This window comes from Olea europaea, chromosome 15 (assembly GCF_002742605.1).
Source record: "Olea europaea var. sylvestris chromosome 15, O_europaea_v1, whole genome shotgun sequence".
NCBI classification, from domain to species: domain Eukaryota; kingdom Viridiplantae; phylum Streptophyta; class Magnoliopsida; order Lamiales; family Oleaceae; genus Olea; species Olea europaea.
Genome location: NC_036251.1, coordinates 945,791 through 972,590, shown reverse-complemented (window position 1 = coordinate 972,590; position 26,800 = coordinate 945,791). Strand labels below are relative to the sequence as shown.

Genomic DNA, 26,800 nt, shown 5'->3' with positions numbered 1-26,800 from the left:
TGTCGATCTATTTGCAAGAATCTTGAGATTTAGACCTCGTCGTGTAATAAATTCAATCATATATTACACTAGATAGTACAGTCAAAAAAGCAGTCTCTTCTGGCGTTTTGATATAGTGCTGGAGATTGAAGAATTTTTTCAAAGAATCTATAGATAACCCGAAACCAAGAGAACTTATCTATAAGCGATACAATTCGAAGCAGGAATATTAAAGTTTGAAGTTATTAACACTACATATACGAGCCCTCCAAGTTTTCATTGGCCTCGAATCACCCAGGCCAAGAGACCAGAATTGCTGCAGTTGGCCTTCTATTATCTTGATTATACGAGCACATCAGACTCACAATATTCCCATCAACAACGCAGCCTTTAAATGGTGGCTAAAATGTATTCACCAAATCTTGGTGTGTAATGATCACGAAAATAATATTTCGATCTCAATTCGCAAGTGTACAGTTCGCGACAAGTAATACAATAGAAAATTGAGTCCGAACATCGTCCCACAGAGATTGATTTAGTTCAATATTATATACTCAGACCTTAACCGAAACTAAATTTGCACAAGTGATTTTATAACCTAATTACGCCCTAACCTGAGCTAATTATGCAATTAATTATACATACGATGAACAAAATGCAAATCTATATTTAAATGAACTAAAATGTTATTAAATGTTAAGAACGTAATTTAATGTATTCAGTGAATGTATAACCCACTACGATCACGAATTTTTAAGTAATGTTCAATTTAACCCTAATTTCAAAAATTTACAACACAGTGAAATTTTAAGAATCAATACTCTTAAATCTATCCAGCACACTCTCTCGAGCATCGTTGAACCTATTCTCATATACCACCAATCTATATCTTTATGACGGATGCAAATATATAAGAATACGCGTGGTGTTGTGAGCACTCAAAGATTCACGCATTGTATAGAGGTATATCACTATCCCCTATCGAACCCTACGATGATTTATACCATATCGAACATATTTTCCTTCTCTCGAATACAAGAAACAAATCACCCAAACTCACAGAATTACGGGCCCTTAATTGTGGAAGAATTTAAATGCATACAAACCATTCAAAATAATCAAACGTGGTTTAATGTCAAAATATGAAACAAAGAATTAAGGATCACATTACAAGGTTCATCAATCTCCTAATACATAGATTTCTAGCCTAACATGGAGAAAGTAACAAAATACTTGATACTTGGAAGAAAATAACATCATCGGATCAATAAATCGAGTGAAATTACATCGATCTCCGTGAAATCCTTCATTGTTGTGGCTCCAAATTTGCTCCGAGAGGTGTTTCTTTTCTTCACAATGCACCCTTCTTTAATTTTACGGCCCTATGGTTTTTATATAGGTTCTACGACTTATTTACATGAGAATTTCAATCAAATATGGAAACTAGATTTTTCCTTCCGATTTTGTACTATGCGACTGCATAGTTCAATTGATTTTGGCCTTGAGACTTGCTAAATATAGGTGTGCGACTGCATGGCATTTTGAACTATGAGACCGCATAGTTCAATCGTTTTCTCCGTTGGATAGCTTTCAATATTTTGGTCATAGCATTCTCTCCCGATTTCCAATTGAGACGATTCAAAGTGTATTGAAAAGTTAACGAAATGGGCTACAATTATAGTTGAGATAGAATTTTTTCAATTCAGACATTTACTATGCCAAAAATAGGTCTCAAACAGAGACTAAAAATTTGGAGCATGATTTTTCGCCTGGAAGTTGATATGTTATAATACTTCGGCTATATTTCATCTTTTTGACTTCTTTTCTCATATTGACCTCTAAAACTCTTAAATCTTTATTCCATCGCCCGTCTCATCTATAGATTATTTGCAACTTGGTTCCTAAACTTTCATTTTCTTTCGTTTTGGCCCTTTTCGCATCTTTTCTCTTGAGTTCCATTATATCCATCAATATAACCTTATAAAATAAAATTGCATGGAATTAAGTCATATTCAACCAATTTCATCAATAATTGTACATGTTTTATGGACCGTATAAGTGTGTAAAAACACACTTATCATGTAACCTAAAACTCACACATAACATTCAACAAACATTGTACACACAATCAAAAATAGTAAACATACGAACATCTTGTTATGTTTAATGCTTATAGCACGCAACAACTTTTGAGTCTGTTTTATCGCATCATCTCTTTGCTATCAGGTCTATGTCGGTTGATGCGCCTATTAAGAGAATAGATTCCTTTTATTATGGATTAACTTTTTATTCTTATCCTTGATTCGGAAGGACAGCCCTCGTACATATGCTATGACTTACTTTCTGGAGAGAAAATGAATCTTCTTCCGGAGTTTCTTGGCCTATTCGGCTCTTTCCTATCTAGGGTCTTGGAATATGTTAACATTTCGTGACCTAAACGTTAATCCGTTATTGTACATCGCTCTTCCCCGGTCGAAACCACCTGCACATATTACAAAATCTTTCGACGTCCCTCATGCAAAATTTGACTGAAACCTAAAAGATTAGGGATCAATTTAATTGGTCTTACGTGTTTTGGCTTCAATTTTCTGTTAAATTATAAATATATGTTGGGCAGGGTTAATTGACATAAAGTTTTTACTAGATCATTGAACTTTAAAAATTATTTCGTTAATTACTGAACTTTGCAATTCGCTATTCCATCCAATACTTACTCAATAGATGGTTAAAAAAATTGACAAATTGGCTATTGTGGCTAACGGAATTGTGTACGTGGCAATCTACGGTGGACCTCAGTTTATAAATTGCTATGGATGTGGATGGCAAGAAAATAACTTATTTGTACGAGTTTCTTATGAATGATATTGGGAGTCAATTTTATATATACAAACAATACCAAATTCAAGATTCAGCCAAACATCTGCCTTTAAATAACCAAATTTTTGCTACAATAAGTAGGGGTGGGCAAAAAATCGAAAAATCAGAGTCTGGTCAGTTTGGGTTGGTTTGAACAAGAAATTAGTTTGGTTCGTTTAATTTTAATCATAAAAAAGTCGGTTGGGTTGGTTGTGGTTTAAGCAACAAATTCGTCAATTAACCGACTCAACCCACTAATATATATTTTTTATTTTTTTTCATTTTAAATTTCATCCTTTTAAACTTGAAGAACAAAATAATAAAAACACACATATAATTATTTCTCAAATAATTTGTTTACCGTCTATGCTTATTCTACCAAAACTCCAAATTTCAGAAGAAAAGTAAACAAGAAAAAAAATTGATTGTTGTAAACTCCAAATTTAGGTTAATTATAACCTTACTTTTTATTTTTGATGTAATTGTCTATTCGTAACATAGAATGATTTTAAAAAAATCGGCACTTCACTATTTATAGATGACGTTACTTAATATCCATTATTTATAAAATCATTTTTTTGCTCTCTTCTTTTTAATCACGTATTTTTTCATAAAATAATATTTCATACAAACTCAAAACTTTTCCTTATTTTTTAACCATACATTTTTCATCAATCTACTACTCCAAAATGCATTCTCAAAAGAAAATGAGGCTCAAAAATATTCTATATATATTAATGATATGCATTACGAAAGCCCCAAAAAAAAAAAAAAAAAAAGCCTATATATAGGAAAACGAATTTTTAAATCCAAAATAGGTAGGTGTTTTTTTTTTTGTAATTTAAACCAATGTCCAAACCGACTAACCAAATCAAATCGACCCAAACTAGTTTGATTTGGTTTCAACACCTAGATTAAGATGGTTTGGGTTGAAATTTATCTAAACGGACTAGATTGGGTCGGTTCGGTGTGATTGAACTCAAAACCAATGCAACCCTAACTATGCCCAAGTCTAGCAATAAGCACATCATAAAACTGAAATAACCAAATTCAATTTATCACAATTTTATTATTCCTGATTACATATGACAACTATTGAATTTTCATTCTAATTCATTGATTCAATAATCAACTCCTAATACCATATGACAACTTGATGCGGAAGCATTTGTAACAATCTTGTTTCATATGTATTGGATAATAATTGATTATTATTAATGATTTGAATTAAAAAACCCCAAAAAAAAAAAAAAAAAAAAGCCTATATATAGGAAAACGAATTTTTAAATCCAAAATAGGTAGGTGTTTTTTTTTTGTAATTTAAACCAATGTCCAAACCGACTAACCAAATCAAATCGACCCAAACTAGTTTGATTTGGTTTCAACACCTAGATTAAGATGGTTTGGGTTGAAATTTATCTAAACGGACTAGATTGGGTCGGTTCGGTGTGATTGAACTCAAAACCAATGCAACCCTAACTATGCCCAAGTCTAGCAATAAGCACATCATAAAACTGAAATAACCAAATTCAATTTATCACAATTTTATTATTCCTGATTACATATGACAACTATTGAATTTTCATTCTAATTCATTGATTCAATAATCAACTCCTAATACCATATGACAACTTGATGCGGAAGCATTTGTAACAATCTTGTTTCATATGTATTGGATAATAATTGATTATTATCAAAAAAGTGTACAATGACTTTGTATTTATTGGCAAAATTATTCTCTAATCGTATTAATGTAAGGAAACTAATAAAAATCCTAATCTAAAAGAAATTGAGAAACCTATTCTAATTAATAAAAATAAAAAAAAAAGATCATATTTTGAACAAAATATTAGAATAAAAAGATAAAACCTATTACAACTAAACATCTTATTATAATTATCTAACTTTTATCATATTTACAATAAGATTGTCCTACACCAGTTTGGTGCAAAAACGTTTGGAAAATTCTTGTAATAAGAATTATGTAGTAATTAAGAACAATATTGGAACAATCTTGTTTTGTATATATTGGACAATAATTTATTGTTCTCAAAAAAAAAAAAAATATGTGTACAATGACTTTTTATTTATAGGAAAAATTATTCCCTAATCCTATTAATATAAGGAAAATAAAATAAGAAAACTAATAAAAATCCTAATCTAAATTAAATTGAAAAACATATTCTATTTAATAAAGAAAAAAAATCATATTCTAAACAAAATATTAGAATAAAAAATATAAAACCTATTACAACTAAACATTAATTATTTGATTTTTATCCTGTTTACAATAAGATTGTCCTAAATCACAACTACAACCCAAAATGAGATGACAGCAATTCCATAGTTCAGACATGATCTTCCTAAAACAAAAACAAAGAGCTGATTTATCCCTAATATTTTGATTTACTCTATTTCATCTCTAGATAATTTCAGGGGTTGCATCACTGTACTTTTCTTACTTCTTTTGTATTTTGGAACATATTAGTTGGTTCTAATCTCTTAACTTACCCCATTTCACTAGAATTATGTGAAGTTATTACAACAAACCAATATGTCTCGAAATACAAAAGAAATTGGAAATGTATACAGTGATGTAGCTGGGAAATATATCTTGATCAGATGGAATTGAATACATAAATATCAGGGATAAATCAGCTTTGTTATTTGTTTTCTGGATTCATGTTTAAATTATTTACATCTAATTTTAGGCCGTAGTTGTCATATTTAATCAGGAGTTGGTTATTGGATCAATGAATTGAAATGCAAATTCAGTAGTTGTCATATGTAATCAAGAATTTAATTTGTAATAAATTGAATTTGGTTATTTCTGTATTTCTTATGATGTGCGTATTGCAACACAAATTTTGTTATTCAAGGGTACAGGTTTGACTGAATCATGAATTTGGAATTATTTCTCATGTATGAAACTTGTATAAACAAAATTGATTCCCAGCATCTTGCGTATGAAACTTGTACAAATAAATGATTTTTCACTTTACGTCCACATCATTAGTAATTTTAAAAAATGAGGTCCACCAGTAGGGAATAGACTGCTACATAGGTAATTCCGTCAACCATGTCAACAAATTCGTCAATTTTTAATCGTCGGCTGAGTTAGTGATAGATGGAATAACGAATTACAAAGTTCAATGGTTAACTAGGTAATTTTTTTAAAGTTCGATGACATCAATATGGAGCAAAAAATTGACAAAAATTAGAAAGACTAGTCAAATTGTAAAGAATTAAGGTACAAATCTTTGATTTATGTGACAAATTGCCTCTATACTTCCGTTTTATATAGTTATTTTCATACAACGAATATTATAATTAAATTATAAGTCGAAGGACTTGACTAGGAATGGACTACAACCATACAACTATATGTAGTCAATTAAATTATTTCATCATTCTCCTTGAGTATTTGATGATAAAGCCATGTGTTACTTTTCCTAGCAATTCTTTGGTGTTGTGTACTTATAATTCGGCGACGAAAAGAAATCTCAGTTTTCTTTTTCGCGGGCATTCCCTATTTCAAGTTGCTCAAGCAATTACACCTCAAATTATTACTTACTTGCCTCGAAATGTGGATGTAACAAAAGTAATTGCACTTTCATGGATGTCCCATAGATCAGAAAATCATCGGTACCATTTGCAAAACACCAAAAACCACCTTAAAACTCCGGCTGAACAACAAATCTGATAAAAAAAAAATTGTCATCACAAAAAATCTGATAAGGCCTTGCTGGTTCCATCTTCTTTGTCAATAAATTCGATACCAAAACCAATTTTCTCCCCCACCCCCACCCATGAGATCACCTCCACCTCCAGTTTTCTCCCGACCTCTACCTGTGCAGTCATCTCAACAATCCAAGCACGCACAGCCACCACCATCTGTAACTTTACTGCCTCCTCCAGTATTCTTGCCACCACCACGTGAAGTTACCTTCACCAACACCAGTCAACTCACTGTCCCCACCACCTGAATTTATCTAAAACCTCTTAGTTGGACAAGAGACCAATCTGTTTAGGGAGATAGTCGAAGTTTTCATCAGCCCTAATAGTGAAGCAAGCATTAGCGACAACGTGGCAAGCAGTCACTCGCTGTAGCAGCGACGGTCGACAAATCAAGGCATCGCTAGTTGAAGCAACGACTCCTTTGCGAGCTAGTTTAAAACTCATCGCACGTAGTGTTTGCACAGCAACATCGCTGGGGCACTACTTATGTCGTGGTGGTGGTGGTGGCGGCGATCACTTGGTTTCGGTGGCAGGCAGGCGGGTGGTGGTGGGTATAGTGTGATGGCACATAGAGAAGAGAGAAGAGGTAGAAAATGGGTTAGGGGTCGGGTGAATATATAGATTAGGTTAATTAAATTTTTATTAAGTATAATTATTAAAACTTAATTACCACCTAATTTGTGAAATGAAAATTAATTTTTAAAGGTAGGTTTCTAGATAATTTTTTCAGTTCTTATATCACCCAAAATCAATATCAAAGCACCGATTTTTTCTACCTCACATGAATGGTGACATCAAAAAATAATAGAAACAGTGAAAAAGAAACTCCCAAGAAGGCCCCTAATGTAATATATATTTTCGGACGAATTATTCTTTGCATTTTGGTTTGGCGATTTGAACGATGGCAGTTAAATATTTGATTTTTGTACATAAATTTCTTTAACTACTTGTGGAATGAGAAAAAGAATTTTTGTTCAGTGTTCATTTCGACATTTTATATCTAAAGCTATTTCTATAAATTAAATCAATTATGCAATTTGTACAATCATACTTGACAATAATGGTTTGTTGTTGTCAAAATTTGGACCATTAATTTGATAAACAATTTTTAAAATGGATAAATGGGATGTTATCAAGTGCGAATTATCAACCAAGATTATCAAATTAAATCGTACATTTAGCATGATTCAAATTAAATATACGTAAAGCGCATTACTTATCTTGTAATGTCAAATTTATCCTTCTCACAATTGGAATAGGATTACGAGACAAAACTCTTATATATCCCCTTAGATCTTCTTCAAAATTATACAAAAAAGAAATATCATACAAACCTATATAATTTTCTTCTACACAGCAACCGTCCACAATCAGTAAATTGTGTTTCTCGGATAGTCTAATCTAGTTCATAACTACAAAAATGGCTCAGATGATCAAAATACAAAAGATGTGTTGTACAATTTGGAACAAGAATTCCGTATGATTTATCGTATTCTTCCCTACTTTCCATACGCTTCTATGGTTACTAAGTTTCCCGGAGTAATTTACCATTATCTCGAGCTCCATCATTCTTCTCTTTCTCCCTCACAAAACTACTCAATCATGAAAAAGAACATAGATACTATGAAACTCATTCAGCTAGGCCTCTCATTATTCGATCCACAAGAAAATCTCCTCGACTTTGGGACAGAATACTGCTTTGTCTAGGAGTTCAATTTCATGGACTTTGACATGGACAAGGATCTCCAAAACCCAAAATCCATTGCTCTGCTTAAGCGCCAAGGCATTGATTTTCCATTAACAAGCTAACTGGAATAAGTTCCGCAGACTTTGCCTTCTTGTTTATGGCTTCTGGACTTTTGATAGCAACGAGATGGCTGAGAGGAAATCAGACATGGAAAACTTTTCACAGCATATATGATTTCGGATTCTTGGTAAAAATTTTGTCCCAACGAAATTCGCTTGATGATCATGTCGCAATTCATGCAATTGGTTAGAATGTATTTTAGCATAAAAGTGTTCGACATAAAGTAGATAATGGGATTTCAACGGGTGCACGGTGGCCTTGAGAGGGTAGTGAAGAGTTCAAATGTTGAAAGAATTATCGAAAAAAGTCATCAAGGGGGTTCCGATAGATTGCTGATTATGCAATCTTTTATAGAATTGCAGAAGACTTATTTCAATGGTCCAACAAAGGAGTTGCTGAATGCATTTAATTACAAGTTACATGGACTAGCTACAGTTTAAAGGCTGCCAAAAAATTCTTTATAGTTTTTCATTTTAGAAACTGATTTTTGTTGGTGATTGTTCCTCATCATATCTAAAGCGTACTATTTATCTTGTAATATCAAATTTATCCTTCTCACAACTGGAATTGGATTACGTGACAAAACTTTTATATATACCCTTTGATCGTCTTCAAAATTACGCAAAAGAAATACAGTACAAACCTATATAAGTCATCTTCTACCCAGCAACCGTCCACGTCAGTAAATTGTGTTTTTCAGATAGTCTTCTCTAGTTCATAGACTACAAATATGGCTCGGATGATCAGAATATGACAGGTTTGGCAGTACAATTTGGAACAAGAATTCAGTCTGATTTATCGAATTCTTCCTACTTTCGACACGCTTCTATGGATGCTAAGTTTCGCGAAGTAATTTACTATTATCCTGAGCTCCATCGTTCTTTTCTTTCTCCCTCACAAAACTACTCAATCGTGAAAAATAACGTAGATGCTAGGAAACTCATTCAGCTGGGCCTCACATTATTTGATCCACAAGGAAATCTCCCCAACTATGGGACTGAATTCTTCTTCGTCTGGGAGTTCAATTTCATGGACTTTGATACAGATGAAGATCTCCAAAACTCGAAATCCATTGCCTTGCTTAAGCGCCAAAGCATCGATTTTTCCATGAACAAGCTAATAGGAATAAGTTCCGCGGACTTTGCCATCTTGTTTATAGCTTCTCGACTTTCGATAGCTATGAGATGCCTTGGAGGAAATTGGACGTGGATAACTTTTCACAGCATGTATGATTTTGGATTATTGGTAAAAATTTAGTCCGAACGGAATTTACCTAATGATGTGTCACAATTCATGTAATTGGTAAGGATGTATTTTGGCATAAAAGTGTTCGACATAAAGTAGATAATGGGATTTCAACGGGTGCACGGTGGCTTTGAGAGGGTAGCGAAGAGTTTAAATGTTGAAAGAATTGTCGGAAAAAGTCATCAAGCGGGTTCCCATAGATTGCTGATTATGCAATCTTTTATGGAATTGTAGAAGACTTATTTCGATGGTTCAACAAAGGAATTGTTGAATGCATTTAATTACAAGTTACATGGACTAGCTACAGTTTAAAGGCTGCCCGACAATTTCGTTATAGTTCTTCATTTTAGATACTGATTTTTGTTGGTGATTGTTCTTCATCATATGTAAAGCGTACTATTTATCTTATAATATCAAATTTATCCTTCTCACAACTGGAATTGGATTACGAGACAAAACTTTTATATATACCCTTAGATCTTCTTCAAAATTACACAAAAAAAAAACACCGTACAAACCAATATAAGTTATATTTTACCCAAAAACCGTCCAAAATAAGTAAATTATGTTTCTAAGAAAATCTTCTCTAGTTCATAAACGACAAATATGGCTCGGATGATCAGACTACGACAAGTTTGGCAGTGCAATTTGGAACAAGAAATAAGTCTAATTTATCGAATTCTTCCCTACTTTCCATACGCTTCTACGGATACTGAGTTTTTCGGAGTAATTTACCATTATCCCGAGCTCCATCGTTCTTCTCTTTTCCCCTCACAAAACTATTCAATCGTGAAAATAAACGTAGATGTTATGAAAACTCATTCAGCTGGGCCTCACGTTATTTGATCCACAAGGAAATCTCCCTGACTTTGGAACTGAATTCTGCTTCGTCTAGAAGTTCAATTTCATGGACTTTGGTGTGGACAAAGATCTCCAAAACCTGAAATCCATTGCTCTGATCAAGCGCCAAGGCATCGATTTTTCCATAAACAAGCTAATGGGAATAAGTTCCGCAGACTATGCCTTCTTGTTTATGGCTTCTCGACTTTCAATAGCAACGAGATGGCTGGGAAGAAATCGGACATGGATAACTTTTCACAGCACGTATGATTTCGGATTCTTGGTAAAAATTTTGTCCCAACAGAATTTGCTTGATCATCTAGCGCAATTCATGCAATTGGTAAGGATGTATTTTGGCTTAAAAGTGTTCGACATAAAGTAGATAATGGGATTTCAACGGGTGCACGATGGCCTTGAAAGCGTAGCAAAGAGTTTAAATGTTGAAAGAATTCTCGGAAAAAGTCATTAAGCGAGTTTCGATATATTGCTAATTATGCAATCTTTTATGGAATTGCAAAAGACTTATTTCGATGGTTCAACAAAGGAGTTGCTGAATGCATTTAATTACAAGTTACATGGACTAGTTACAGCTTAAATGCTGCTCGACAATTTCTTTATAGTTCTTCATTTTAGATACTAATTTTTGTTGGTGATTGATCCTCATCATATGTAAAGCGTATTATTTATCTTGTAATATCAAATTTATCCTTCTCACAACTAGAATTGGATACGAGACAAAACTCTTATATGTACCCTTATATCTTCTTCAAAATTACACAAAAAAGAAACACCATACTAACCAATATAAGTTTTTTTTTCTACCCAGCAACCGTCCACAATTAGTAAATTGTGTTTCTTCGATAGTCTTCTCTAGTTCATAAACTACAAATATGGCTCGGATGATCAGAATACAATAAGTTTGGTAGTACAATTTGGAACAAGAATTCAGTCTGATTTATCGAATTCTTCCCTACTTTCCACAGGCTCCTATGAATATTGAGTTTCCTGGAGTAATTTACCATATCTCAATCTCCATCGTTCTTCTCTTTCTCCCTCACAAAAATACTCAATCGTGAAAAAGAGCGTAGATGCTTCGATCCACAAGGAAATCTCCCAGCTTTGGAACTAAATTATGCGTTGTCTAGGAGTTCAATTTCATGGACTTTGACATGGACAAAGATCTCCAAAACCCGAAATCCATTGCTCTGCTTAAGCGCTAAGGCATCGATTTTTCCATGAACAAGCTAATAGGTTTCACAAACTTTGTCTTCTTGTTTATAGCTTCTATACTTTCGATAGCAACGAGATGCCTGGGAGGAAATCAAACATGGATAACTTTTCACTGCACGTGTGATTTTGGATTCTTGTTAAAAATTTTGCCCCAACAGAATTTACCTGATGATCTGTCGCAATTCATGCAATTGGAAAGGATGTATTTTGGCATAAAAGTGTTCATCATAAAGTAGATAATGGGATTTCAACGGGTAAACGATGGCCTTGAGAGGGTAGCGAAGAGTTTAAATGTTGAAAGAATTGTTGGAAAAAGTCATCAAGCGGGTTCCGATAGATTGCTGATTGTGCAATCTTTTATGGAATTGCAGAAGACTTATTTCGATGGTCCAACAAAGGAGTTGCTAAATGCAATTAATTACAAGTTACATGGACTAGCTACAGCTTAAAGTCTTGCCGACAATTTCTTTATAGTTTTTCATTTTAGATACTGATTTTTGTTGGTGATTGTTCCTCATCATATGTAAAGCTATTTATCTTGTAATATCAAATTTATCCTTCTCACAACTGGAATTGGATTACGAGACAAAACTTTTACATATACCCTTAGATCTTCTTCAAAATTACACAAAAAAGAAACACCGTACAAACCAATATAAGTTATCTTCAACCCAAGAACTGTCCACAATCAATAAATTGTGTTTCTCAGATAGTCTTCTCTAGCTCATAAACGACAAATATGGCTCGGATGAATAAAACTACGACAAGTTTGGCGGTACAATTTGGTAAAAGAAATAAGTTTGATTTATCAAATTCTTCCCTACTTTCTATATGCTTCAATGGATACTGAGTTTCCCGAAGTAATTTACCATTATCCCGAGCTCCATCGTTCTTCCCTTTCCCCCTGTCAAAACTATTCAATCGTTAAGAAGAACGTAAATGCTATGAAACTCATTCAGCTGGGCCTCACGTTATTCGATCCACAAGGAAATCTCCCCGACTTTGGGACTGAATTCTGCTTCGTCTGGAAGTTCAATTTCATGGACTTTGGCATGAATGAAGATCTCCAAAACTCAAAATCCATTGCTCTGTTTAAGTGCCAAGGCATCGATTTTTTCATAAACAAGCTAATAGGAATAAGTTTCGCAGACTATGATTTCTTGTTTATGGCTTCTTGGATTTCGATAGCAACAAGATGGCTGGAAAGAAATCGGACATGGATAACTTTTCATAGCACGTATGATTTCGGATTCTTGGTAAAAATGTTATCCCAACAGAATTTGCCTCATGATCTATCGCAATTCATGCAACTGGTAAGGATGTATTTTAGCATGAAGGTGTTCGACATAAAGTAGATAATGGAATTTCAACGGGTGTACGGTCGCCTCGAGAGGGTAGCGAAGAGTTCAAATGTTGAAAGAATTGTGGAAAAAAGTCATCAAATGAGTTTCGATAGGTTGCTGGTTATGCATAATTGCAGAAGACTTATTTCGATGGTCCAACAAAGGAGTTGCTGAATGCATTTAATTACAAGTTACATGGACTAGCTAACCTTAAAGGCTGGCCGACAATTTCTTTATAGTTCTTCATTTTATATACTGATTTTTGTTGGTGATTGTTCCTCATCATATGTAAAGCGTACTATTTATCTTGTAATATCAAATTTATCCTTCTCACGACTGGAATTGGGTTACGAGACAAAACTCTTATATATACCCTTAGATCGTCTTCAAAATTACTCAAATAAGAAATATAGTACAAACATATATAAGTTATCTTCTACCCAGCAACCGTCCACAATAAGTAAATTGTGTTTCTCAAATAGTCCTCTAGTTCGTAACCCAAAAAAAGGGGCACGGATGATCAGAATACGACAAGTTTGGCATTACAATTTGGAACAAGAAATAAGACTAATTTATTGAATTCTTCCCTACTTTCCGTACTCTTCTATGAATACTGAGTTTTTCGAAGTAATTTACCATTATCTTGAGCTCCATCTCTCGAATCTTCCTCCCTCACAAAACTACTCAATCATGAAAAAAAACGTAGATGCTATGAAACTCATTCAGATGGGCCTCACGTTATTCGATCCACAAGGATATATTCCCGACTTTGGTATTGAATTCTGCTTCATCTGGAAGTTCAATTTTATGGAATTTAGCATTGACAAAGATCTCCAAAACTCGAAATCCATTGCTCTGCTTAGGCGCCAAGGCATCGATTTTACCAAGAACAAGCTAATAGGAATAAGTTCTGCGGACTTTGCCTTCTTGTTTTTGGCTTTTCAACTTTCGATAGCAACGAGATGGCTGGGAGGAAATCAGACATGGATAACTTTTCACAGCACATATGATTTCGGATTCTTGGTAAAAATTTTGTCCGAACGAAATTTACCTGATGATCTGTCACAATTCATGCAATTGATAAGGATGTATTTTAGAATAAGTGTTCGAAATAAAGTAGATAATGCAGGTGTACGGTGACCTTGAGAGGGTAGCGAAGAGTTCAAATGTTGAAAGAATTATCGAAAAAAGTCATCAAGGGGGTTCCGATAGATTGCTGATTATGCAATCTTTTATGGAATTGCAGAAGACTTATTTCAATGGTCCAACAAAGGAGTTGCTGAATGCATTTAATTACAAGTTACATGGACTAGCTACAGTTTAAAGGCTGCCAAAAATTTTTTTTATAGTTCTTCATTTTAGAAACTGATTTTTGTTGGTGATTGTTCCTCATCATATCTAAAGCGTACTATTTATCTTGTAATATCAAATTTATCCTTCTCACAACTGGAATTGGATTACGAGACAAAACTTTTATATATACCCTTAGATCTTCTTCAATATTACACAAAAAAGAAACACCGTACAAACCAATATAAGTTATCTTCTACCCAACATCCATCCACAATCAATAAATTGTGCTTCTCAGATAGACTTCTCTAGTTCATAAACGACAAATATGGCTCACATGATCAAACTATGACAAGTTTGATTTATCGAATTCTTCCCTACTTTCCATACACTTCTATGGATACTTAGATTCACGGAGTAATTTATCATTATCCCGAGCTCCATCGTTCTTCTTCCTCTCACAAAACTACTCAATCATGAAAAAGAACGTAGATGCTATGAAACTCATTCAGTTGGGCCTCAGGTTATTCGATCCACAAGGAAATCTCCCCGACTTTGGAATTGAATTCTGCTTCATCTGGAAGTTCAATTTCATAGACTTTGGTGTGGACGAAGATCTCCAAAGCCCAAAATCCATTGCTCTGCTTAAGCGCCAAGACATCGATTATTCCATGAACAAGCTGATAGGAATAAGTTCCGCGGACTTTGCCTTTTTGTTTATGGCTTCTCGACTTTCGATAGCAACGAGATGGCTACGATGAAATCGAACATGGATAAATTTTCACAGCACGTATGATTTCTGATTCTTGGTAAAAATTTTGTCCCGACGAAATTTGCCTAATGATCTATCGCTGTTCATGCAATTGGTAAGGATGTATTTTGGCATAAAAGTGTTCAACATAAAGTAGATAATGGAATTTCAACGGGTGCACGGTGGCATTGAGAGGGTAGCAAAGAGTTCAAATGTTGAAAGAATTGTCGAAAAAAGTCATCAAGCGAGTTCCGATAGATTGCTGATTATGCATTTTTTTATGGAATTACAGAAGACTTATTTTGATGGTCCAACAAAGGAGTTGTTGAATGCATTTAATTTCAAGTTACATGGACTAGCTATAGCTTAAAGGCTGCCCGACAATTTCTTTATAGTTCTTCATTTTAGATACTGATTTTTGTTGGTGATTGTTCCTCGTCACATGTAAAGTGTACTATTTATCTTGTAATATAAAATTTATCCTTCTTACAACTGGAATTGGATTACGAGACAAAACTCTTATATATACCCTAAGATCTTCTTCAAAATTACACAAAAAATAAACACCGTACAAACCAATATAAGTTATCTTCTACCCAGCAATCGCCCACAATCAGTAAATTGTGTTTATCAGATAGTCTTCTCTAGTTCATAAACTACAAATATGGCTCGGATGATCAGAATACAAGAAGTTTGGCAGTAAAATTTAGAACAAGAATTCAGTCTGATTTATCAAATTCTTCCCTACTTTCCATACGCTTCTATGGATACTGAGTTTTTCGGAGTAATTTATCATTATCCCGATATCTATCGTTCTTCTCTTTCTCCTTCACAAAAATACCTAATCGTGAAAAAGAATGTAGATGCTATAAAACTTATTTAGTTGGGCCTCTCGTTGTTCGATCCACAAGGAAATCTCCCTAGCTTTGGGATTGAATTCTACGTTGTCTGGGAGTTCAATTTCATGGACTTTGACATGGATGAAGATCTCCAGAACCCAAAATCCATTGCTCTGCTTAAGCGCCAAGGCATCGATTTTCCATGAACAAGTTAATAGGAATAAGTTTCGCAAACTTTGCCTTCTTGTTTATAGCTTCTCGACTTTCGATAGCAACGAGATGGCTGGAGGAAATTGGACATGGATAACTTTTCACAGCACGTATGATTTCGGATTCTTGGTAAAAATTTTGTCCCAATGGAATTTACTCGATGATCTATCGCAATTCATACAATTGGTAAGGATGTATTTTGGCATAAAAGTGTTTGATATAAAGTAGATAATATGATTTCAATGGGTGCACGATGGCCTTGAGAGGGTAGCAAATATTTCAAATGTTGAAAAAATTGTCAGAAAAAGTCATCAAGCGGGTTCCAATAGATTGCTGATTATGTAATCTTTTATGGAATTACAAGTTACATGGACTAGCTACAGTTTAAAGGCTGCCCGAAAATTTCTTTGTAGTTCTTCATTTTAGATACTGATTTTTGTTGGTGATTGTTTATCATCATATGTAAAGCGTACTATTTATCTAGTTATATCAAATTTATCCTCCTCACAACTGGAATTGGATTACGAGATAAAAATTTTATATATGCGCTTAGATCTTCTTCAAAATTACACAAAAAAGAAATACCGTACAAACTAATATAAGTTATCTTCTACCCAACAACCGTCCACAATCAGTAAATTGTGTTTCTCAAATAGTCTTTTCTAGTTCATAAACTACAAATATGGCTCAGATGATCAGACTACAACAAGTTTAGCTGTACAATTTGGAACAAGAATTTAGTCTGATTTATTGAATTCTTCCCTACTTTCCATACGCTTCTATGGACACTGAGTTTCCCAGAGTAATTTACCGTTATCGCCAGCTCCATCGTTCTTTTCTTTCTCCCTCACAAAACTTCACAATAATGAAAAAGAACGTAGATGGTATGAAGCTCATTTAGCTGGGCCTCACGTTATTCAATCCAAAAGAAAATCTCCCTGACTTTGGGACTAAATTCTGCTTCATATGGGAGTTCAATTTCAAAGATTTTGATGAGTAAGAAGATCTCCGAAACCCGAAATCCATTGCTCTGCTTAAGCACAAAGGCATCGATTTTTTCATGAACAAGCTAATAGGAATAAGTTCCACAGACTTTGCCTTCTAGTTTATGGCTTTTGGACTTTCGATAGCAACGAGATGGCTGGGAGGAAATCAAATATGGCTATCTTTTCACAGCACGTATGATTTCGGATTCTTGGTAAAAAAAAATTGTTCCATCGGAATTCCCCTGATGATTCGTCGCAATTTATGCAATTGGTACGGATGTATTTTGGGATAAAAGTGTTTAGTATAAAGCAGATAATGGGATATCGATGGGTGCATGGTAGCCTTGAGAGGGTAGCGAAGAGCTTGAATGTTGAAAGAATTGCCGAAAAAGTCATCTAGCGGGTTCCGATATATTATTGATTATGAAATCTTTTATGGAATTGCAGAAGACTTATTTCGATGGTCCAACAAAGGAGTTGCTGAATGCATTTAATTACAAGTTACATGGTCTAGCAACAGTTTAAAGGTTGTCCGACAATTTCTTTATAGTTCTTAATTTTAGATACTGATTTTTGTTGGTGATTGTTCATCATCATATTAATTGATTTTTTTAAAACAATTCATCAAATATTAAGTCATGTTTTTCTTCTACATTAGTGAATTTTGATATTGTTGTCGTTAATTGGGAGAAAAATAAGTACAGCTTCAGTCCTTCTTATTTCCATGTTTTTGCTATAAGGGGACCACGATTTTAGGCTGAAATGCAAAGAGAAAATAATAAAATTTACACCAAAAAATAAGTGTAGAACATGTAAAAAAAAACCTGGATATGTTAATTTAAAATTATTCATGACGAACCTAATTGAAATCATTGTGTTGCGTAACCTTTCGTTATTGATCCCTAGAGGATGATGTATATATTGTCCAATTAATTAAAAACCTAGAAAGCAAAACAAAAAAAGAGGGAGGGGGAGAAAGAAGAAGGAGAAAAATTGAGTGATTCATAGATAAATTTACATAAATGCATAATGAATGAACTAACAGAGGCAATTAATACATCCAATGGAGCTAAAAATCATTACCCTTGCAAGAATATTGCTATCACACGCAGTTTGCTATTCACCAATACAATATTTAATACATCATTTTTATATTAAAATGTCACATAATTTTACGTACAAGTGGCAGCTAGAGAAAAAGTTGGATATGTTAATTTAAAATGAAGTGTCAATCATTCATTGGGTGGATAGCAAATTTGATAGTAAATTTTGGACAACATAACTCAAGTCATCTAGCATCGTTCTAGATGACCGCACTTGATATCTTTGATTAAATGAATTATATGACATTACATCACATTATCGTTAGGAAATAGAGGGAAAGCCCTGTAAGAAATTTTGAACAATCATATGGGCTTATATGTGTGAATCATTGTGTATTAAACAAAGGTCATTGAATTCGGTTAAATCCATTTAAAGTAATCTGATAAGACTTCGATTTTTGGGCTTTAATGCATCAAATTAAAGTGTGGGTTTTTTATGTATAGAGATCGGGAGGTTCCTAGTTTTATGATGGGTCGAATTAGGTCAAAGGGCATCACTATATAAATACGATTATGGCCTCCAAATTACATGATTTTGCTCATTCTGTTCTGCCACCCATCACTAGAGAGAATTAAGGGCTGGGTGTTGATTTAGAAGACTAAACCGCAAGATTTAAAGATTGCATTAACCATGTCTAATTCAGGTGCACTTCTACTATAATTCTTGAATTTCTTGATGATCCAACATGAAAGATCCAGTGATAATGACAGTAATAATTTCTCCTACAAGTGGTATGAGAGCCTTTTTTCATGTTGAATCATTGAGAATCAAGGTTTTGAAATTTGGTTCTTACAATATTTTCAATGTTTTCAATTTTAACAATTTCGGATCTATATTTTGTTGAATTTAAAAAATTTTACGGCATATTTTTCTTGTTGTCTTTCATAATTCAAATGAAAATGTTTGAGGAATTGAGGATTTCATATAACAGTTTTTTTTTCAAGATAAAAAAAAAAAATTTAATTCCGGTCAATGGGAAGCAGCGTGCTGCTGCAAAGCCGTAGTAGTAATGGGCATCACTGTCGTGCCGATGCCACTACTCCAGTGCGCAACCAGCATGCGCCGCCAAAGAAGAAAGAACGAAAAGAATTTTTTCTCTAAGATTTTTGGTTTGGGTGAGATTTGGAAGCAAGGGCTTGACATGTAAATTGATTAAGTTGAGACCCCTGCTTGCAATTAGGGTTGGGGTTATAATAAGGTTTCAGTCCCTAACGTTTAAAGTACATCCAAATTGGGCCTTTAAGTTTTGGGCTTAATAATTTAATCCCTAAAATTTAAAAATTAATTAATATGGGTTATTAAAGTTTGTTCAAATTGACCCCTAAAGTTTTAAATCAGTTAATTTTTTGCCCCTAAAGTTTTGAATTGGTTAATTTTGCCCCCTAGAGTCTTGAATTATTAACCCTTAGGATCTCTAAAATATAAAACTAAATAAAATATGCAAAATTAGTGGTTTTCTTTGTCAAATTTTGGTACTAGGGACTCTTTCGAGAGGTATAATATTCGAAGGTGAATTAATGGAAGCAATATGTTGCCAAAACAACCTCTCTTGTGGAAATTAATTAACTTAGAATATTAAAAGTTGTTTGTGTGTGTTATTCATGGGAATATTGATCAGCCTAAAGGAAGGTCGATAATTAGATGTGCACTTGTGGTGATAAACATGTGATGATTATTTTCTTTAATGTGTTATCAATAAATCAGTCCAAAGAAAGGTTTATTGGTTGACACATTGTTTTATCATCAATGTTTGATCACTGCACCAAGAATATCACTTACAAGTCAATACTTTTATCCAAAGACTAAGTATTGATGTTGTTATAGGTATCTTATGATGGGCCCTACCATTATTTGAGATTATTATTATTTACATATTAGGAATATTCATGTGATCTATTCGAATTAATTGTTCTCTAATTCAATTTTAGATTCTGCTGCTAATATCTCTACTAGCATCAATTCAATTCCAATACTTATAGCACAAACTTCAGGGTGTAGCAAACGAATATGATGATTGTTCTCGGAGTTATAAACCTGGACCTTACTTTATGGGTCAATCAACCTGCTACACTTACTGATAAGAGTACCTCTAATGACGAGGAGATGGGAAAATGTGAACGATCGAACCGTTTAAGTTAAATGGTCATGAAGTGTGCTATTTCAAAAGCATTCTAGGGTACTATATCTAATAAGGTGACTACGGCTAAGGTTTTTCTTGAGATCTTGAGAAAATGTTTGCCAAGAATGAAAAGGCTGGAACAAGTACACTTTTGGCAAACCTTTTCTCAATGAAGTATAAAGGGAAAGAAACATACAGGAGTACCTTATAAAAAATGTCTCATATTGTTTCAAAACTTAAGGCACTCAAGTTAAATTTATCTGAAAACTTGTTAGTGCACTTGGTTCTGATATTCCTTCAGGCACATTTCTATCAATTCAAGGTGAGCTACAACTATCAAAAGGACTCATGGTCTCTCAATGAGTTCATCTCACACTGTATCCAAGAAGGGGAAATTTTGAAGTATGAGAAGATAGAAAATGTTCATTTGGCTACCACATCCAAGGATAAAAGGAACGAAGAAAAGAAAAATTGATAAGGAAGCTGCGGGTACAGCATCACAAAAGAAGTAACATAAGCAACCAACTGAGGGTAGCTGTTTCTTCTGTGGAGCTATAGGTCATAAAAAGAAAAACTGCACCAACTACTCTGCATGGCTTGTCGAGAAAGGAATTCTTCATCATTTGGTTTTTTCTGAGGTTAATTTAATTTCGATACCTAGACAGACATTGTAAATAGATTCTGTTGCAACAACCCACATCAGTGTGTCTATGTTAGTGACAGTAAGACGATGGAAGTACAAACAATGGGAAAATTTAGATTATTATTAAAGAGTGGATTTTATTTAGAGTTTAATGAGACAATTATTGTAACGTCTTTTAAATAGAATTTGATTTTTACTCTTGCATTAGACAAATCTGGTTATTCTTGTTCATTTGGGAATGGAAAATTTAGTTTATTTCATGATTCAAAATTAGTTGGTTCTGATTTTTTATCGGTTACGATAATCTTTATTTAATTGATACAATTGCTTCTTTCGATGAATCCTTGCATATAAGTACTCGAGGTGTAAAGTGAAAATTAACCGATGAGAATTATGCCTCGTTGTGGCACAAGAGATTAGGTCACATTTCCAAGAGGAGAATTTAGATACTTGTGTCTGACAGGATTCTCGACCCTCTTGACTTCACAGATTATGATTTGTGTGTCAACTGTCTAAAAGTGTAACAAACCAATAAAAGGAGATTTGAAGCGAACATGACTTCAGAGGTCTTAGAACTTGTACATATGGACATTTGTGGATCATTTCCTACGGGGTCTTGGAATGGTCAACAATATTTTATAACTTTCACAAACGACATTTCAAGATATGGCTATATATATCTCATTCATGAAAAATCACAGTCCCTAGATTTGTTCAAAAACTATAAAACTGAAGTTGAGAACGAACTCGGCAAAAGGATTAAAACGTCAGATTTGATTGTGTTGTGAATACTATGGCAAATATGACGGTTCAGGTGAACAACGTTCAAAACCATTTGCTAAATTCATAGATGAATGCGGTATTGTCCCACAGTACTCGTCCACTATGAATAGTATTGCTGAGAGGCGAAATAAAACACTTAAGGAGATGGTGATGAGCATGATTAGTCATTCTACGTTACCAGAATCTCTCTCGGATGAAGCATTAAAAATCTCAACATATATACACAACAAAGTTCTAATGAAAGTAACTGATAAAACCCCTTATGAGCTTTGGATGGGCAAGAGACCTAGTTTGAAGGACATACATATTTGGGAATGCCCAGTTGAGACAAGACCCTATAAGCCAAATGAAAAGAAACTAGGCAGAAGGACCATCAATTGCTATTTTATTGGATATTTTGAAAGGTTCGGAGGTTACAAGTTTTATGATCTCACAACTAAGTCAATTTTCGAGACAGGAAATGCTTGATTCTTTGAGAATGTTGAGTTTACAAGGGGAGAAAGGGTTACAAGCTTTGTCTTTAAAGAGGAATATGTTAAAATTCCTCCTATAGTCATTGACAATGATCAGGTTTCTATCCCTGAAATTGTTTAAGAAAAACTCAGGATCAAGACAATATCGTTGTATTTTCCTCTCAAGGTCAACAAATTATTCCAGAAAGAGAAACTCTACAGCCTCCAGAACGAATGTCATTAAGAAGATCCACTAGAGAGAGGAAAAGTGTGGTTTTGGATGATTACATCGTATTTCTCCAAGAGCATGAAGTTGACATTGGAATGGTGGAAGATGATCTGATCAACTTTCGTCAATTCATGGAAAGTTCTAACTCTCAAAAGTGGCTAGATACCATAAATGAAGAGATAAAGTCCAGAAGGACAATGTCATGTAGGACCGCATTCCATTGCTTGAAGGTGCAAAACTCATTGGTTGCAAATGGATATTTAAAACCAAGAGGGATTCAAAAGCTGACGTAGAGAGATATAAGACTCGTCTTGTCGCAAAGGGGTTCACATAGAAAGAAAGCATCGATTATAAAGAGACTTTATTTCCGATTTCTTCGAAAGACTATTTCAAGACTATAATGGCATTGGTAGCGCATTTCAATCTTGAGTTACATTACATGAATGTTGAGACAGCATTTCTCAATGGTGACATTGATGAAACTATTTTTATGGTACAACCAGAAAACTTCATATCAGATGATGCAAAGCAAATGGTTTGTAAGCTAAAAAAATCCATCTATGGACTCAAATAAGCGTCTTGTCAATGGTATACAAGTATCATCAAATGATCATCTCATTTGGTTTTGAGATGGTCAATGATTGTATATACCACAAGTTCAGTGGGATTAAGTATATTTTTCTGGTTTTATATGTCGATGACATATTGTTTGCCAGCAACGATATAGGCTTGTTGCACAAAATCAAGAGATTTCTAGCAAAGAATTTTGAGATAAAAGATCCTGGTGACGCCTCTCTTGTATTAAGAATTCAAATACACCGAGATCGTTCTCAATGTATTCTTGGATTATCACAAAAAAAGCTATATCGAAAAGATGCTTAAAAGATATGGCATGCAAGATTGTAAACCAGATGACACCCCTATAGCTAAAAGACATAAGTACAGTTCAGGTTATTGCCCTAAAAAATACTTGAAAAACAAAGAAATACAGAATATTTCTTATTCTTCAGCTATAGAGAGTCTAACGTATGCTCAAGTTTGTACGCGTCTGGATATAGCGTACATTGTTGGGATGCTAAGGAGATATTTAAGTAACCCGAGAATAGATCATTGGGAAGCAGCCAAATGGATCATGCAGTAATTATAGAGAACAAAAGACTATATGGTCACATACAGGAAATCGGATTAGTTGGAGATCATCGATTATTCTGATTCCGATTTTGCAGGATGCCAAGATAGTAGGAGATCCACTTCAGACAATGTTTTACCTACTTGCTAGAGGTGATATTTCTTGTAAGAATGGTAAGCAGACACTTATAGCTACTTCCACCATGGCAGCGAAATTTATAGCGTGTTACAAGATATCAAACCATAGAATATGGCTGTGCAATTGTCACTGGACTGCACATTTTGGATAATATAGAAAGACCGCTCAAAATATTTTGAGGAGCTCGACAAAGTCAAAACATATAGAGATCAAGTTTCTGGCTATTAATAGAGCATATCGGGACAAACTTCATGGTTGCAGATCCGGTTACTAAAGGATTAATACCCAAGGTCTTTCATGAGCACAATGCTCATATGAGTGTAATGTCTCTTGACGACATCTAATTTCAGTGGGAGTTTGTACTTTGTTTTTCATATTGGAAACATGTACTGTTATTTTGGATATGATTTATGGTTAAAGTTATTTTCAATTATAAGGTTTTTGGTTTATTATCTCTGAACTTGTTTGAAAATGATCTCGCTAAGGTATTAAGGTGGACCAATTGAAAATAGTCATGTTAAATATCACATCACATATAATTTTCATGCTACACAACCATGCTTGATTCATGTCATTCAATTATATTGATATACGTAACCATTGATGGGTTTAGTTATGATGAAAGTAGTAAAAGCCACCATGATCCTATGTTGATATGATTGATGGACTGGATTATTTGGGGACGCATTCGATAATGATAGCAAAATTTTGAGTACTTATAAGGTATGTTTAATGCACAATTATAAGATGACACATATAACCAATTTGGAGATTGTAAGGAATGTTAAACATTCATGTGGACTTATATGTATGAATTATTGTGTATTAAATCAAAGGTTATCGAATTCAGTTAAGCCCATTTAAGGTGATCTGATAAGGCTTTGATTTTTGGGCTTTAATGCATCAAATCAAAATATGGGTCTTTTATGTGTAGAGATCAAATTCAGGTTCCTAATTCTATGATGTGTCGAATTGTTAATGAGGTTAAATAAAGATTATGAAGATCATCGAAGATTACGGAATATTACGACTATATTATAATTATATTGTGCCATATATAAATATATTGATTTTATTATATTTAGTTTGATTTTGTTCTATTTAATCAGAGAACCTCTCACAATGAGGGGCATCGAGTCTTGTTGAATATTATTTAATTTATATTGACATGGTATCAGAGTCAGTTCTTTAGAATTTTCTTGCTTTCTTGTTTTTGCTCCTTGATAAGTATGTTTTTACATACTTATTTGGTTCACAAACATGACTTAAATATGGATAAAATGGTTGAATTGTGGATTAATCCTATTAAGTTCATGCAATGTAGGTATTTCAATGGAAATTGTGGAATTCAGGAGAAAAGAGCCGAAGAAGGACCAAAACGCAACAAAGTGATAGTTCGAGGACCAAAGGTGCAAAATATTGAGAGGTTGAGCTAAATGCAAAACGAGAGTAAAAACATGCCAAGTATGAGCTCAATGACAAAGCAAAACAATTGGAAGAAGAAAGTATTGAAGAGGGACTGAAATGAAGACAATTGAAAGTTGGAGTACTAAAGCGCAAATACTCAAAAGATGTGCCGAATGAGTGGCATGAGATTTGATGGTGTCAATCATCAATTGGAAGATAAAATTTGTTGAAAAGATGAAGAAATCGAAGAAAGAAGTCAAGAGAAGCAACAAGGAAGTTCAAGGACCAAAATGTAAAGACCACATAGTTGGTTATATCTATGCGACCGCATAGTGTAACCATCTATGCGGTCGCATAGATGGATGCAGGGAAAATAATGGTGCATTTCAAATGACCTATGCGACCGCATAGGATCCTTCTATGCGGTCACATAGAAGTAATTTCAGGGGGTTTTCTGCAGTTTCCTTTTTTCGACTCTAACTCTTTTTTAATCTAATTTGGACATGCTATGTATACCCTAAAACACGTCCAGAAGGGGGACACACGGTTTTGGGAGAAAAGAGGCACACAATAACATCAAGATCCAAGAATTTATGCAAGAAGAAGGAGGATTTTATCAAGATTGAAGATTTCAAGCATCAATTATAATAGGGTGATGTCTTCTCCTTTATTCAATCTTTGTAATTTTCTTCAAAACATGATAGGCTAAATTTTTATTTCATTGGGAGTCGATGAACCTTTGATTTTCTTATAAATTCTTATATTTCATGAGTTTAATATAAATTGTCTTTGGAATAAATTGTTTGATTTATATTGTTTTGATTGAATCCATGATTTATTGGCCATTTATTATGTGATTGTGATGGTTTATTCTTTACATTTGAAAGAAGTAAAATAGACTCGATATATATATAAATTGACATAGGGTCCAATAGGGGATAGAAATATACCCCTATGCTTTATGCAGTTCGGTAATTGTTCATAGAATTTCATGCGTTTTTGTATGTTACATCATCCATAGAAATATAGGCTGATGATATGCAGAAATAGATCTAATATATATCGAGAGAGTATATTAGGTAGGCGTAGGAACATTGAATTGACAATTTTCCATTGATTAATTGGATTTGTGAAATTAGGGTTTATAGAAATCAAATGGGGATTCGATATCCCAATGATTTTATTTCAACTTATTTCTACAATTTAATTTACAACATTGCATATTTACATTTTAATTGAGTTGTTGAGTCATTTAATTAGAGGAATTTCGAAATTAGGGTTTTCAATTTCGAAATTAGGATTTTCTTCAAAATTAGGGTTTCAAATTGGGGGTCTCTTCCAATTTTAGGGCTTTTCACATTTAAACCAAATTTTCATTCAATTAGATTCGGTTAAGGTCACATTAGTCTAATTAGAGCTAATTCAATCCTCGTGGGAACGATACTTGGACTCATAGTCCATTTTACTACTTGTTAACGAACCGTACACTTGCGGTGGGTTTTAAAATCGAAACAAATAAATACGCGAACACTCCTCCCGTCCAATCGCGTTGGTTTTTTATTTACTCAATAAATTTTGTGTTTCCTCTTTATTCTACAATTAAATAATTTGTTTTGGGGTAAAAGAACAGAATTATGATATTAAAACCCTTATCTCTGCTTTGATCGGTCTAATGAATTAAC

General features: G+C 33.8%; 4 protein-coding genes across 4 annotated transcripts; all 4 read left to right on the top strand.

Moving 5' to 3' along the window:
* Nucleotides 1-8,610: 8,610 nt before the first annotated feature.
* Nucleotides 8,611-9,637, top strand: LOC111410918 (probable CCR4-associated factor 1 homolog 11). The gene is made up of 2 exons (XM_023041513.1): nucleotides 8,611-8,814; nucleotides 9,095-9,637. The coding sequence occupies exons 1-2, from the start codon at nucleotides 8,611-8,613 to the stop codon at nucleotides 9,635-9,637; spliced, it is 747 nt and encodes a 248-aa protein (XP_022897281.1).
* A 90-nt stretch (nucleotides 9,638-9,727) lies between these two features.
* On the top strand, nucleotides 9,728-11,465 carry LOC111410917 (probable CCR4-associated factor 1 homolog 6). Its single transcript, XM_023041512.1, has 4 exons — nucleotides 9,728-9,763; nucleotides 9,860-9,931; nucleotides 10,521-10,805; nucleotides 11,340-11,465. The coding sequence occupies exons 1-4, from the start codon at nucleotides 9,728-9,730 to the stop codon at nucleotides 11,463-11,465; spliced, it is 519 nt and encodes a 172-aa protein (XP_022897280.1).
* A 1,069-nt stretch (nucleotides 11,466-12,534) lies between these two features.
* Nucleotides 12,535-13,050, top strand: LOC111410916 (probable CCR4-associated factor 1 homolog 6). Its single transcript, XM_023041511.1, has one exon. The coding sequence runs from the start codon at nucleotides 12,535-12,537 to the stop codon at nucleotides 13,048-13,050; it is 516 nt and encodes a 171-aa protein (XP_022897279.1).
* Nucleotides 13,051-13,644: 594 nt separating this feature from the next.
* LOC111410915 (probable CCR4-associated factor 1 homolog 9) lies at nucleotides 13,645-15,089 on the top strand. The gene is made up of 3 exons (XM_023041510.1): nucleotides 13,645-14,061; nucleotides 14,285-14,337; nucleotides 14,852-15,089. The coding sequence occupies exons 1-3, from the start codon at nucleotides 13,645-13,647 to the stop codon at nucleotides 15,087-15,089; spliced, it is 708 nt and encodes a 235-aa protein (XP_022897278.1).
* The last annotated feature ends 11,711 nt before the right edge of the window (nucleotides 15,090-26,800 follow it).